The sequence below is a fragment of the Haemaphysalis longicornis genome, unplaced genomic scaffold (genome assembly GCF_048455015.1).
Source record: "Haemaphysalis longicornis isolate Haplotype H1 unplaced genomic scaffold, Haemaphysalis longicornis Haplotype H1 scaffold_1, whole genome shotgun sequence".
NCBI classification, from domain to species: domain Eukaryota; kingdom Metazoa; phylum Arthropoda; class Arachnida; order Ixodida; family Ixodidae; genus Haemaphysalis; species Haemaphysalis longicornis.
The window spans coordinates 382,085,202-382,101,148 of record NW_027526203.1 but is presented as its reverse complement, the minus strand read 5'-3'; the positions used below and the strand labels follow the sequence as shown (position 1 = coordinate 382,101,148).

The window sequence follows — 15,947 nt, the reverse complement described above, 5'->3', positions numbered from 1 at the left end:
TTCATTCAGATAATTGGCTAGTTCATATTCTCACTCGCAAATTACAAACAACCGCGTTTTTTTTTTCGTGCTCTCCTTGGACTGCGCCCAGCTTCGCTGGTCATCCTTTTTCACAGAGTGGAAGGGCAGTGATTTTTTTCTAATGATTCGAGGAATAGAGATAACGCTTATGTTTACTTGTAGATACACGCCTTATCAATGTTCTAAACATGGACGCATTCGTTAGATCACTTGTTTTCGCACGTGTTACTTTCAAGGTGGAAACCAACGATCCAAGGTATCGGCAAGAACAGCAAGCCAGAAGGCGACTTTCTTTAGCGCCTTATTCCAACGCCGTGGATGGATTTATTGGCATCCAGCGGAGCGATCCAAAGACTCTCCTAAAAGTAAGTCGCCGACATCCCCAAACTATATTACGCGGTATTACTCGAGGCATTGTGTTGCGTTTTATATGCATAGAAATATTTCTCAGGTGTGTGAAGGATAATTGGTTTTCTGGAATATAAAGAGCCAATTTTGAAGCTTTCTTTAAAGGGGCCATGCAGACAAAATGGAAGTTTGTTTTATTCGAAAGATTTCGTGTTTTATAGTGCCTCCAGCGCTTGTCCGGATGCAAGCGATGTTCTATTCACTGCGGCATTAATTAATTTTAGTTAAAACTTTGATTTTCCCGCTAAATCCTGTGTTTTCGGGGTCTCAATGACATACCACTCTGCAGCCGATTACGAAGCCTTGTTTACCGTTAGTGAACCTAGACGGCGCCACCATACCGCGGCAAGCCGTTTTCTGCCTTTGGTTTGTTTTTGACCTCATTTAAACCTGGCTTGTTTTTGTTCAGAGGAAATATTCGTTAAGGGAAACATAGTGCTCGCTCGACAAATATGGTTAGGTAAGACACCGTTGCTTGCGTCAATAAGCCAGTGTCGTCTGAGACAACCCCAAAGCCCCGCAGTCCTGTGCAGCTAAAACAAGCATTGTTCGCGCAGTACCAACTGTAGTACCCATCGGTACTTGTATGTTTACGTGTGCTTTCGTAACTTCCACTGTCTGTCGCACCATTCTTACTGCTTTAAAAAGAATGTGCCCTAAATGTAAGCACAAATAGCTCGTTCGGCAAGCTTATCAGCTCTGCCTTATTTGCATTTGCTTTTGCCGGCCTCCGCCAATCGCAGAGCTGGCTGGTATGACACCATAGGTTCTGTTGCGGGAAATGAGCTAGTGGGTCGCATGGCCGTTCCCTTGTTTCCTAATTATAGGCATATTTCAGCGAAGTTTCCGTTAAAAGCGGTGTCAGTATGGTTCTAACGAGGCAATCTTTCGAACGAACCAAACTTGGATTTTGTCTTCGTGGCCCCTTTAAATCAGTTTAACCCATTTTAATACTTCAGTTCTAATAATACTGTTTTTTTAAAGATAAAAACCAGAACACGTTACCACAGTGTCAATGTGCCACAGCAACTGGTTTAATTACTCTCAGTATCTACTATTCCCTTTTGCGATATGCAACACAAGTACTGCTTTTATCGTAGCAACCTCAGAATGATTGCGAAGAATGTTTCCGCAAATCGAGCATTTCTCGTCGATTTTGCCTTTAGATAGTTCTGTTTTTTTTTTTTCTTTTTTCTGCCTCCATATGTTCCCCCGCTTCCAGCGGGCACAATTATGGTAAGCTGTGGAAATCAGCGATACAGGTACACAGCTGTTTCGTTTTCTTTTCTTCCAGGCTAATGACAAATACAAGGTCACGATATTCGCACACCGTTTCGACAAAATCTCTTCTGTGTTTTGTGTGGTAAGGGTTTTTCTCCTTTATTTGTGCTTGCCAACATGAAGATCGTTGTTGACCTGTCTTTTTTTCTTAATATTGCTCCAGGAAAGATATTTCATCGTTTTGAAAAAAAACTAACTCACCATGTTTTGGTTCTTTTTTCACGATAAAAAAAATGGCGCGGCTCGCTCTAAGTCGCGCAAGGCTTGAACCAAAGCGAAGCTGAAGGATCTCTTTTCATGTAAGCCCTGAAGGACGCACCACCGCGCATTGCATTAGGTTTTTTATTTACATGTTCCCTCGTCGCTCTTCACTGTAGTAGTAGTAGTCATCGTCACATCCCTCTATATTGTTGTCTTCCTTATGCATGACTGGCGAGCCCGGATCATTTTATCCGCAAGGTTTCACATTTCTCCCATAGTGGAACGCGTCAGCACGCGCTACAATCGGCGGCAACCGGCTTCGCGAACTGAGCGTCTGTAGCGCAAGCTGTCTTGTGCTCCCCCTTTAAGGCGGAAACGCACGTGCACTGCTCTCTTGGTATTTTATGCGAGCTCCACGCGCAGGCCTGGACGACGCCGGGCGCGGCTGGTAAGGCGCGTGCTCGCCGCAAACGTAAACGGAGGGAGTAACAATGACAGAGTTTTCTGCGGCCTGTTGTCTGTGCAGAGATCACGCCACCCTTTCTCACATCATATGGGCATGCCCACAAAATACATTCTCACTTATCACTTCTGAGGAGCACTGGGAGGCCGCGCTCCGCAGCTCCGATCTGGACCTTCAGGTCCGGTTAATCGATAGGGCTGTGGCAGTCGCCAGTGAGTGCTGGATGCCACCGTCTACAAGCGCCACCTGAATGGCATGGACCCAATAAAGTTTTATCTCTCTCTCTCTCCCTATCTGATGGCGCCGCACACATTTCGGCCAGAAACGACATCTTCTCTGTTAAAATGTGTCACCTATGATCCCTGTACTTTAAAATGGGTCCCATCACGTGTTAAAGTTTCCCCACCCGCCTAACCTAGACTAAATAGCATTGCAAATAGAAAGAAGAGGTCATTATTCTGATACTAACCCTTCCTATCTGGACCTCATCGATGTCTCGACGGTCAAGTGCAAGGATTTAAAAAGGAGACGTTTATTCAGATGACGTCTATTAGGGGTTTAACTCCTCGCTCCATAGCAGCACGGATGGTTGTGGGGGGCATACGAAAGTGAAAAAAAGACGTACCCCATTCTTTTCCTTTTTGGAAGAAAACTTAATAAAAAGGGGGATGTGAATCAAGGATGAAGAAATAATTGGAAAAGGCTTGAGCTTCGCCTTGAAGCGTGCAACGCGATCTTATTATCGTACTCAGCGATGAAGAAGCCTCTCTAGTGCGGCCTGCAGGTATACAATAGTGCATGTAGCATATGCGGATCAAGAGTGAGCGCGCGCTTTGGCGCATTATGCTCTAGCGTTGACGTCATCATACCCCCTAGCGGTGCCCGCGAGCGTGAAAAAGTTCCGCTCCTGCTCTCACGCCATCTGTAGGGCAGTGCCTTACGATCCCGAGGGTTTCACTAGTCGCAGCAAGGTGGCGTTATGAGATTTTTCGCTCACGTTGATTTTTTGCTTACGGTCGACATAGCCGACGACACCGGGTATTCTTCGCCATGGAGCCTATATGCTACTGGTTAAAATAAATTGGAAGAGATACTACTTTATACGAAAGGCTGTGCAATCATAAGGAAGCAACGCACAAAATTAATTGACTGCAAAATGAAGAACACTGCGGCAGGAAAAATGGCTGTTTCCACTCACTCCGCTGCAAAGGTCGCCGAAAGACGATATTCTGCCGCCTCAGACGTCGCCCAGATGGCTCCTTGTCTCTCCCCCGCCCACCTCTCACGCTCTTCCCCTCCCGTCTCGCTCCTCCCACGATAAATACGGTGAAGGTTTGCCGAAGTCAATCCAATTTGTCGCACTCGCACGCCATGTGTTGGAATTTTTTTGTTACTGTTCGACACGGACTGCCGCCTCGAGGCCTAAGCTCAGCGTTTGCCCTTTTTTGTGTTTAAACGCGTTTTCTAAATTGACTATCGCAAAAATCAAGCACACATTTATTTTTATTTACACGAACGCTCCCAGTAGTGGTTATGTATTCAAGCTCTGTGCTTGTGGGCGAATAAAGTTATTCCTCACTATATTTCCCTCTCTTTCTCGTGCTTCAGCTGAATCATACGCCTAATTTCTTTTTCCTCGACAATGTCGAGAAGTACGAAGTGTGGTACCAGATTTAGAAGTTTGGAAATGTTTTTCTAATGTAAACCACTTCTTCGTGAATTCTTTTAACTCTTGGCTTGGTGACTGAATCGAAGATCCCAAAACTTTCAGGTTCAAGTAGCCCACAAAAGACTATCGTCTTTGCAAGACAAGACATATGTGGTAGTTACATGCAGCACGAACAAATGCGCACCATCGGTAATGCAGTTTAGCAGTAGAATATTCCTGCAGGTTACGCCTATCTTCCCGTCTTTCAAAGGGACCATGAATGTTGCGTACATGCTTGCTGTATTTAAAAAACGAGAATTTAATAACTCGCGCAACTGCATTCCAGCCTTAAAGGGGCCATGCAGACAAAATACAAGTTTGTTTTATTCGAAAGATTTCATGTGCTATAGTGCCCCTAGCGCTTGTCCGGTAGCCATCGATGCTTGATTTACTGTGAAATTAATGAATTTAAGCTTAAATTTTGATTATCGCGCCAGAACGTGCGTTTGAACAAGGTTTGCAATGACATCATAAGAACAGGTCTTACAGGTAAACTTGGTATGGAACGAAGACATGTTTACTGCTAGTCAACCTAGATGGCGCCACCACAACGCGGCAAGGAGTTTTCTACCTTTGGTTTGTTTGTGACCATATTTAAACCTGGCTTGTTTTTGTTCATGGCGAAAATAATTGTGTCGTGTAACCCGGGGCTCGCTCGACAAATATGGTCACGTAAGACACCGTCGCTTGCATCAGTCGGCCAATGTCATCTGCGAGAACCCCAAAGCCCCGGAGTGTTGTACCCCTAAACCAAGCCCAGTGCGCGCAGTACCAACAAAAGTACGCATCGGTACTTCTATGTTTACGTGTGCTTTCGTAACTTCCACTGTTTGTCCTACCATTCTTACTGATTTAAAAAGAATGTGCCCTAAATTTAAGCGCAAATAGTTCGTTCAGCAAGCCTATAAGCCCCGCCTAATTTGCGTTTGCTTTTGCCGACCTCCGGCAATCGCAGAGCTGGCTGGTATGACATCATAGGTTCTGCTGCGAGAAATGAGCTAGTGGGTCGCATGGCCATTCCCTTTTTTCCTAATTATATAGCTTGCTTGAGTGAAGTTCACGTTAAAAGTGGTTTCAGCATGATTCTAACGAGGCCATCTCTTGAATGAACCAAAGTGACATTTTGTCTTCATGGTCCCTTTAAAGTACGCTATTTTCACTAAAAGGGAGAAGATTTTGGACAAGTTTTCAAATTTCCTGTTACGCCATATCGGGAGTGACGTCGTTGGTGAGGTTCCAAAAATAGACCAATCAGAGTGTTAGCCAAATGCTAGCATTAAGCTTTGCGATCAACCGTAACCACAGAGAAGCACCACCGAACAGCCCAATCAACTTTATTGACTGTAGCTTTTCGTGGCCGCCAATCGCACAAGTTAATATCTGTGACGTCACAGCGGCCGTGAGAAAACGGTGACTGGCAATTCGCCCTGCATTCTCTCATCTGTTTTCCTTATTACCCAGCTGGATTGTTCGAAGTTCGAATTAAATTTCAATTATCGTTATTCTTACTCTCCAACATTTCAAGTTAACCAAACATGTTTTTTGTCTTCGGGGCCCCTTTAATTAGCGAGTCTTGAGGACCAGGCTTGAAAAAGAGATGACGTTATCAGTGTGAAAGCGTTAAATGGCTCAGTGAGCAGTAAAGCCGCCGTGCTGAGTCTGTAGCCGCGAAACGGCTCTTGAAATGGCCGATGGTGCAAAGAGTAGGTGCAAATGTGCAAATAGCAATTGAGTCGAAAACAAAATTAGGAAAATTTCGGACTGCAGACTAAATAAGACTTGAACCCAAGGCCTACAGAGTGATAGTTAAGCCCACATTTTCGATGCCATTATGGCTCACCGGCTCTAGCTGAATAGAGGTGGGTTCAGGGAATGTGTTGCAGCCTTCGACGTGGAAAACTTCAACAACCGGTAGCCGCATCTTCACGTACTATGAGTTTGACGTTGCTTGGCACGCCGTCAGGCTCAACAGCAGGTAATCACACGTCAATTATAGCTGAACATAGGTTAGGCAACGTATACGCACTGAGAAGGATTGAATTTCTAAGTCATGAGAAGGGTCTCGGTGGCCTTCGAATAAGGAGCGCGTGCTGCTAGGCAACGCCCGGGCATGCGCATTGCCTGCGGGTCGTTCGGTAGTGCATACATCGAATTCCGCTGGGGAACCGTTCCCATCGAGCCAGGCCGCCATCCGCGGCAGTAAACGTATCATGCCGCTAAGGCCGGGTTCAGTCTGCTGCCGCAACTGTCGTAATCTCTTTAAAGAATGACGTCAGTTCACGTCTCAGCCAACAAAACTGCGTGACACGCCGTTTTTTTACGTCCATAGCTCACGATATGCTGTTACGTCGGTAGTCTGAACTTAGCCTAAGGCTGCGAGCCCGGAAAAAACGAAGCGTAGCCGTCAACGCTAGTGCACCGGAGAAGAAGTATGGGAGCGGAAGCACATAGCAAAATGAGCGAAGAAACAGAAAGCGAAATCCACCATTGTACTGCTCGAATATAAATGCAATTTAATTGCAAGAAACGTCATCCAAATGATTCCGGTCTACACCCAACATGTTACCATAGAACATCTGAAAAGTAATGCGCCGGAATTCAATAACCCAACTCGGAAACATAACCTGCAGCAAAACTCCAAAACATTACATGCCTCGCAAAAATCAATGTAGAACCCGTGCTGTTAAAATAGCCATTAACGCCTTCGCCTTTCCAACTCATAACAAATGCTCAGGTTCCCTTGAATATTTTTCTGGCAGAGTATCAGGGAAGTTTGTTATATTTAGCTCGCTAATATATCAAGGAGCTGTTTGCAATTCCAGCTGTTTAGGTAATCACAAGCTTAAATTTGCTTCATTGAAAATAAAAAAAAAAACCCGCGGGAGGTCATAAACGTTTTTTCTTGGTGGCTGAGTTCGGCGCGCGTATTCTTTCGAAACGGTTTCGTCTTGTACATGGCTTGCCTGGAGCATGAATATCGTGTTCCTTGAAGTACAAACGTCCAAAGCACTGTACTGTGGTTCGTATGGTTGAACGCCATCCTCAGCGTTAGCTCAGCTTTGACGCTGGTTCTCTCACACTCTTGATTTCTGTATTTCATGTTGATTTCCTACTTCACAAGTTTCCAACTCTTTTGTATACAGCTTCTTCCTTTCTTCTGTTTGAATATGTAGTTCTTGAGATAACTGCTCTTCGACGTTGTATGACTGAACTTTGTGTGTCTTGTGTGAATGCACTCCTGGGGATGGTACGAAGTAATTGCGAGCTGCCGTTTTGGTAGTACTTACTATTAAGGGGAAGCTGTTGGGATCTCATTGGTGGCAGTGTTGTAACCAAAGCGCACTGAAGGAAAGCCAACTTTACACAGTGCGAGGGCATGTAGTTGTGATGATGATGATAATGACGACGACGACGACGACGGCGACGACGACTGAATTTTAATGGCGCATGGCCAACTGTCGAAAAGAGCGCCAAAAAATGAGAGGTTAGCTAACATAAACGAAAAAATGAATACTAAAATCGGTTAGCATGATACACATCGATTCGATGATGACACAACAAAAACAAATACATCCTGTGGTCGGAACCGAACCTAGGACCCTACCGACGTCTATCCGGTTTCGACATACCTACCGCCCTGTAGGTGGAATCGGAATAGCCGACCTCTATTCCGATTCCGCCGCTTCATACAAAAAACACCACACACCTTTAGCGCATTCTCTTCAAAGTTCAAATCCTCTCCGTCTAACGACGACGACCGGCGGGCGGGAGAGGACGCTCAGCTTTTTGCGAGGGATTCGTGTGCTTTCGTCTGAGTTTGGACTGTGACTGGCAGGCAGTCTGCACTTTTATCTTTGATGCTTTGACTGATTACAGCAGCTTTGACTGGCACAAGAAAGCTTCGCGTTTCAACCGTAGTCGTCGTTAGACGGAGGGGATTTGAACTTTTAATTGTTTCCAGTTCATAGAACCCAACCTCCCGGATATTTCCTAGTTGTACTCATTCCGCAAACGAAGAAAAAGACATTGATCCGTGAATCTACACGCAAAAAAAACTTCTGTTCTGTATTTGCTTTTCCAAATTTCGAAATCTAAAATAATATAGGTCGTATCCTGATTAGGTGCAAAGCTTCTTGGCCAATCCCCCGCGTGGGTATGTGTCATGGTCTGAGGCAACCAACCAACAAATCAACCAAGCAACCAGTGCTTACCCTGGAGCGCGCCGTTGCGTCACCGGGTGGCTGAATTGGCTTTGCGGATGTCGCCTGGTGTTTTCTTCCCCTTTGTTGTTTCGCCGAGGTGATTGCCCTCCTTTCGCCCAGGTGCTGTCCAAGGGTCGGGTGCAGCTGGCCAAGAGGCTGACGGACGACAGGGTCATCGAGCGCAGCATCGAATTCACGGTCACCCCAGAGATGACACCCACATTCCGCATAGTAGTTTTCGCCAGGCTGGATGGACGCCTCGTGGCCGACTCCGTTCACGTAAACGCCGAGCCAGCATGCACAGCTAGCTCCAACGTAAGTGTGATCGCGAAGAGAACAAACAGCACTGCCGGAAACAGCTTGCGAGGAGTACCGTTAGAGGCTGCAGTTGAAGTCCTCAAAAATTCCGTGTCATCTCCCTCCTCCCTCCTTTTTACCGGCTGCACAGGTACACCGTAGTTATTAACCCTTACTAACAGCGTTCACGTGGCTTAGAATGAATGCGCGTGATGTTTGGAGTCCCCGATTGTGACTGTTTACGCACGAGCACTATGCAGCGGTGAAAATTAGTGCACTACTACTCTTACGCTACTGAAGGGCGTCATGAACATGCATGAGGGAAAGCCTACGGAAGACTTCACGCCCTTGTTAGTCCCATTGTTATGTAGCTGTATGCGTATTGGTGGGCACGAATTGGACAGCAACATTATTGCCATCAACCTTCTTCTTTACGGATATTAGCAGATCAAGCTTCTGGTTTGTTGTATGAAGCATAAACACGTTCGCTGAAGATTAGGTTCTGTTTTCTGATTTGTCAGCTAATTGTATGCACGCGAGATTTTGCTGTCGTGCATTTCGGCTGTCTCCAGATTTTCCTGCGCACATCGCGCTTTGATTTCAGCCCTCCTCAGACCATGGTTTGAAACCCTGAACAAACCGCGAATTGGAGAAGGTTTCTTGGGTTTTAAAGCATGTCACGTGCAGTTCGCATCATCTTCGGGAGTTCCTCCGTTTGAACACGCCCGTGCACGTTCATCTATGCACTCATGTGAAATTTCCACTACTGTCCCCTCCCATGCTGCGCAGCTGGGGAAGTGACGGAGCTCATAATCCGGGTATCTAATCGCAGTGCAGTGGCGCCGCAGCTATGGCGGACTAGTTGGGGACAAGAGCCAGAAATGCACACTCAGCAAAAACAGAAGTCGTCTTGTAAACGCAAAATAGGCTACAGCACTTTTTTTAATTCTCCATACCGTTTTCGTGCCTGGGACTTTTTTTTTTTTTGCCTGTAAAGAAACTTTGTTCGGGAGATCATGACTTCCTGTAAGACAGTTCGAGGCCAGGAGGACGTGTAACCTGGCTCAAAAACAGCAACCATGGTATTTTCTGGATCCCGACGTTACAGCCATGAGATCTGTAGTAAAATAGGGAACAAAAATACCAGCCTGGCATTGGGCAGCGGACTGCTGCGCCCGTGTTGTGTTCTCGGGCAGGTAACCCTCTAATAAGGAAACTGACCCGTTGATAAGGTAGTACGGAGAAAGGAATCGACGGATATGACAAAAAAATGATCTGAAAATTCAGACAGGGGTATCACATCTTCAAATGTCATTTACAAAGGCCCTAAATAGAGGTTTCTTTCAGTGTAAACTCATAATGAACGAGACGGAGATATAAGTGGTGGACCTCCATAAATATCGGACAAACTATTATCCTACGTATAATTTTATACAAATTGCTTCATAGCGACCTCTACGGGCAAATAACCATTTCTATGAATTAGTGGGCTTCATTCCCGCGGACATCCACAAGGGATATTTTGGCGTAAGAACACTGACGACTCTTTCATTGGACCATCCACGACCATGCCTTATCCTCTGCGTGCATTTCGGTGGGGGTGATTGAGCTCGTTCCTGTTTTGTCGAAAAATGTTTAACACCCCATTCGAAAAAAAAGCTCGCGACCAGCCAGCGTTTCCCAGCTTGTGGTTATTTCCGGTTGCCAGCACACTAAGCTATCTAACGTAATACCTCAACCATTCATTAACTGCAGCACAAAGCGAATGTGGCCGCCCTGAGTCACTCGCGCCTGAACTAATATTTGGTACTTCTGTTATTTCAGTTCGTCCTTGGAAGGAGCGGCCAAGGGGATTCTGAGCCGTTGGCGATAGAAACGCTCTCCGCTAAAGGGACACCAGGAACCGTGGTCGGTATACTAGGTGTGGACAAAGCTGTCTACCAGCTCAGGGAAAAAGACCTCCTCACGCGGGAAAAGGTAAACAAATATTTGAAAGGACCCCAACGTTACTAATCCTCCTGAATGCAGTCTCGGTGTAACCTGAACAGTGATTTGGTACACAACGGGGCCAAAAACACCCGACAGAGGAAAGCCGCAGCCGGTGCCCTGAGCTGTATACATTTAATTTAAAATTCAAATTTTTGCGTATCGCCTATAACTTTTTTTATTTAATCCTATACTATTTAGATTTGGCCTTTCTCGTCGCAACATGCCAGCACGCGTGCGTGTGTCAACCTAAGGGCGCGCAGAGATAATTATTTGCATAGGTGTGATGTTTCCTAGCGCAGTTTCACAATATAGCAAAGTTTGCTTTAACGTAGTCGGAGAAGATGTAGCGATTCACCTTTTATTTACGCCAGCTTGCACCGCACATTTCGCGGCCGAGTACGTAGACAAGGTGTAAAATCAGGAAGAAAATGGCGGACGCTGGAATTAATTTCGGGAGAAACCAAACCCTCCCACCCACAGTAAAAGAAAGAGGGTGAACGTGATGAGGACCTAGGGAAACAAACGTAAAGAATCGACGAAAACAAATTCATAATTTACAAAAAAAAATCTGGATGCAGTTGTCGTACTCTGCGTGGGCTTCAGATTATTTTCTTCGTCACTGTCTTTTTCAGGAGCGCTGCGATTTTCTGCTCGTCGTCGTTCGAGCAGGCGTCGAAGCCATCTTGGTATATCGCTTGCTGAGGAAATAGCGTTAGCGATTGTCGTTATTTGATGACGGGCAGGCTTTGTGGCAACGTCCATTTTCCCCTTCCCTACCACGAAAATTTCGGTTTGGGGGCCGTAGCAACCCCCCAATCCCTTCTGCTTTCCGCTTATGGTGCATGTATGTTGAGTGGTTATCGTGAGTGCATGTATGTCACCCACGTTAGTAGATCAGTTTTTTAGTAATCCAGGATAGCTCACGGAAGGGTGACTAGGTACCGCTACCCCGTACATACTTCCGCATAACGATTTGTGGTGTCGCGTAGTTTTATTAAAAATCAGATCCCGAGACCCATAATTGAAGAAATAATCAGAAACATCGGTTTGGGAGCATTTATATTAGTAGGTTTGGATAATTTTGTGCTACCACTCAAAAGTATCACACTAGCATTTCTTCAACTTATGCATTCTAGCACTGTTTAAAAAGCACGGATGAAGCCGCGAGAAGGGCAGGTTCAGGTAGAGCATACAGCCGCCATTCAAGACCAACCTCTGCAATGAATGTAGTGACACCACGCTGGACACTGATGTGTGGCCCGCGTATCTGGCAGCTGTTCCAGTCTCTGGACGCTAAGGACCTCGGTTGCGGCGCCGGCGGCGGGGTTGACGCGGCGGAGGCCCTCGACAAGTCCGGCGTACTTCTTGTCATGAACGCGGACATCGACAGCCCCAGGAGAAACGGTTAGGCCGCCCACCATCAACGCTTTAACTGCGCACTCTATTTTACTCAGTCATCTAGCATTACGAGTGCACGACAAAGTCAAGTTCGAAGGCAACATGAGAGAAGATAACACAAAGGTGGCTGCCATTTTCGCGTGCACACGCCTCTCTAAATTTCACGGTTCTCCCTTTACAGCGAAGCTGTATTTTTGTTGTATCTCAGGTTCTCGCGCCAGTGGCAACAATGCAGTGTTTTTGAGCAAGGTGGACAGACTTGTGAAAGCAGAGTTAGAGGGAAGGGTGCTCAGAGTCTTCAGATATGTTGACGATTGTTTGGTACTAGGCAATTACACAGAAATAGAAACGTTCAGTGCCGAGGTGGTTGGCATATTCACCTTAAGAGGGGGAGGGCTAAACTTCACATATGAGATGCCAAAAGAAAAATCGTTACAATTCCTGGATGTGCAGTTCACCTTTGAAGAACGCCACTTGTGTTGGCAGTATTCACCACGCACGGAGAAACCACTCTTAGAGTACACGTCTGGCCACTCAAGGATAGTTAAGAATGGGATAGTAATGGGGTGTCTGAAATCCGTTCTCGAGAAGACCTGCAAACACAGAATGGAAGAAGCGTTTGGTGCGCAGAAGCAACGTCTTGAAAAGGCAGGGTACCCAACGGCGATGTTGCTAACAGTTAGCGAAAGGCTACTAAAACGAGTAAAAATGGAAGCTAAGGAGAAGGAAAAAAGAGCCGAAAACAAGGACAAGAGCATGTCAGTAATTAGTTACGTGCACGGTTTGTCCCACAGGCTCAAAAAAGCCGCTGCCAGGTACAACGTGAATGTGGTTTTTTCTGCCAAAAACAAAGTGGGAAGCGTGTGTCCAGCAGTTAACAGACTGTACGAAGAAAGGGCTAGTAGCAAGACTACTAAATGTACTATGAGTCACACGTACAAATTTTTGGAATGCAGAAAAAACGTTGTGTACAAGATTCCAGTACGTTGGGCAAACGAGCAGATGCGTAAATGTAAGGCTCAGGGAACACATGTCCAGCCTTAAAGGTCGGCCATACACGCATCTGGCTGCGCACAGTGCGCAGTGCACAACAAAGAAGTGCGAGCCGTTGTTTGACCTAGTGTCCACGGAGTTCCACCACCAAGACAGGACTACAAGAGAGATAGTGGAAGCCTGGCAGATGTCTAAATTAAAGGGAAAGTGCATAAGTAAACCTTCAGTAGCCCTGTCGGATAAGGCAATTAAGTTGTTAGATGACATGAGATAATGCAAATGTTACAGTGTTTTTTTCTTGTGTTTGTGTGTATGACGAGATGCGTACACATTTGAGCATGCGCGGGTGATGTCAAAGAGGGTATATATGTGTTGAGCGATGAATAAACTTTCAGTTGTTAGTAACTGCGCTGGTCTTCGTGTCTCTGTTTAGTCCTCGTTTTTTGTGTGCGCAAAAGTTACAGCTATGAATAGCAACAATTTACTCAGCGACGTATATTATTCATTAAAAGGAACAGAATCTCTTAGGGCCTCCATATTTTGATATAAGATGACTTATACTGCACCTGGAAAAATATCTTCCAAACAATGCATTTGTGTCTAGAGGCCAAGCCAACTTCAAGCAGATTAGTGTACGCTCGAGCTTCGTAAGCTGGCTTTCCCACATCGTGGTTGCGCAGTGAAGCATGGCCATTTACGGAGAGAGTATGATTACAGCACCACTCCACCCTCCTCTCCACCGCCGCCGCCTCTTTTCACAGTAGTGTATACTGGGGCGGAATTCTATAAAAGACGGGCGTCATTTCGAAGCGACGCGGTACTGGCATGCAAATGCATGTTTTCTGGGGTGGGGCGTCGCTTGGAGGGGTGAGAAGAGGGGGAAAATGCCAACGGGTTCCCCCTAACGAGTACTGCAACAAGGGCGCAAAGCGACAAGCAAAACAACAGAGGGCAGTGCCGGTCGTTTTGCGCCCTTGTTACAGTGCTCCTTAGGGGGAACCCCCCCCCCCCGTAGAATTTTCCCCCTCTTCCCGCCCCTCCAAGCGACGCCCCACCCCAGAAAACATGCATTTGTATGCCAGTACCGCGTCGCTTCAAAACGACGCCCGTTTTTTAGAGAACTTCGCCACCGCTCGCGACACGCGGCTAATTTGAAGAAATTAATTTGTGCAGTGCAGAACATGGAACGGCCCTCACAAATAACCTGGTTAGAGGTCCTACTACACCTGATGCTGCAATGTATCCAGACAACGGTTGCAACAACATGACAAGTACATCCCGCCGATCCCTAGTATGCATCGTGTTAATATGGTAACGAAGTGGGCCTTGCTGAGTCCTCCACACGTTGAGAGAAAGAAATAGAGGATTCTTTATAGAGCAGAAGAGGTCAGCCGTGCACAATGCTAGGCGTGCTACTTCACATGTTGGTGGAAACATGGCGAGGATTAAAGATGAGCACAAACGGAAACGTATTGCACAAATGCGCAGACATAAAAAAGTAAGCAGAGCAGGATACAGTCACAGACTTACCTCCAGCCAATAGGCCTTTAGGAAGCCCAAAAAAGCTTTCATAACCCACAGAGCGCTGCGATTTGTGTTCCAGGGGCCTAAAAAGTATTTTGTACAAATATTTCTCACCAGAAGTACCCTTCGTGCTGGAACACAAACGTGATTTCACCAGTCCGATGTTCAAGAGAAAGTTTTTGGCAAAAGCAACACGGAAGTGCAGACTATGTATTACACACACGGTGGGCCGGGGCGGACTCTTGCGGCATTGGGAACGTGCACGGCGAGGTGACAGCGTAAACGGGGCACACTGTACTTCCATGATTCCGCCATTGCTGCACTTGCATTCGTTACGCCATGGTGAAAATTAATCTGTTGGCCTGGAAAATTAGCCTGGAGACTGGACTTTGTGCTGTGGAGAGCATGGATTAGCCCTCTCGAGAGAACGGATCTCAAATCTCAATGCCTCTGACACCGCATTGTCCGGATAACCGCTGACACCAAATAACACGACCCTGCCGCTGTCGTCTGTTTGTTCCAAGCACTTCCCGAGTTCTTATAACGCAGTGTGGGAGTCCAAGACAGCGACCCAAATTACTACCCACCGCCGTGGCTCAGTGGCTATGGCGTTGTGCTGCTGAGTCGAAGGACGCGGGTTCAATTCCCGACCGCGGCGGCCGCTTAAACTGAAAACGCCAGTGTCTTCGAGATTTCGGCGCGCGTTAAAGATCCCCAGGTGATCAAAATTAATCCGAAGCCTTCCACTACGGCGCGCCTCATCGCCTGCGTAGCGTAGGCCTCTACACCTCATAATCAATCAAAACCCAAAGTACAAAAGCAATCGCTGATGAACTGCACCGCAGCTCTTGAACACACCGCTTGAAGACACCTTCGCCACGGCAGTGTACAGAGCCGCCCGTTCGTTTCATGGAGTAGTACGTGTTTGCAGACACACAGTTGGCAAATGCTTTACAAACAATTCCTTCAGTACACTCTGCAACGTGGGTGATATGCTTTGTTTTCAGAGTCATGTGTGCGCCGGAAGTGTGTATGAAATTCCCATAACATCATAGACCACACAATATTCGTACAGCTACGGCTTTTTAGGAGCAGCGACGGCTGATTTTTTTTTACCGAATGAGTGGATTCGGTTCGATTTGTTAATATATGCCTGCTAAGAGAATATTCCGTCTCACTTGTTCAGCTAAATGTGCTTCTGAAACGTCCGTGCGGTCAGTCTGGATTTACTTGCGGGAATTTCTCATACTTTCAGATTTAGGCTGCCACGGACGTCGAAGAAGAAGGCGACACGCTGAATTGGAGAATGCGTGTAAGGAGAATGATCTTCCTTTTTTGACTCTATATTTTATGCCGAACTATGTAATTGTATTTTATTATGTTAAAAACAATAGCTTAAGTCAATGTGAGCAGAGGCTGAGGTGCAGTAAACCAAGAACGTCTCTGGTTCGACATTTGTAGA

The 15,947-nt window shown here is 46.3% G+C and overlaps 1 protein-coding gene across 1 annotated transcript in view; it reads left to right on the top strand.

The window, feature by feature from the left end:
- The window catches only part of LOC144155207 (venom factor-like), a 161,780-nt gene that overhangs the window by 49,293 nt on the left and 96,540 nt on the right, over nucleotides 1-15,947 (top strand). The window contains exons 11-16 of the mRNA XM_077686515.1: nucleotides 258-386; nucleotides 1,724-1,792; nucleotides 8,405-8,599; nucleotides 10,406-10,558; nucleotides 11,845-11,974; nucleotides 15,741-15,797. Coding sequence (XP_077542641.1) covers nucleotides 258-386; nucleotides 1,724-1,792; nucleotides 8,405-8,599; nucleotides 10,406-10,558; nucleotides 11,845-11,974; nucleotides 15,741-15,797 — 733 coding nt within the window. The remainder of the gene's footprint in view (nucleotides 1-257; nucleotides 387-1,723; nucleotides 1,793-8,404; nucleotides 8,600-10,405; nucleotides 10,559-11,844; nucleotides 11,975-15,740; nucleotides 15,798-15,947) is intronic.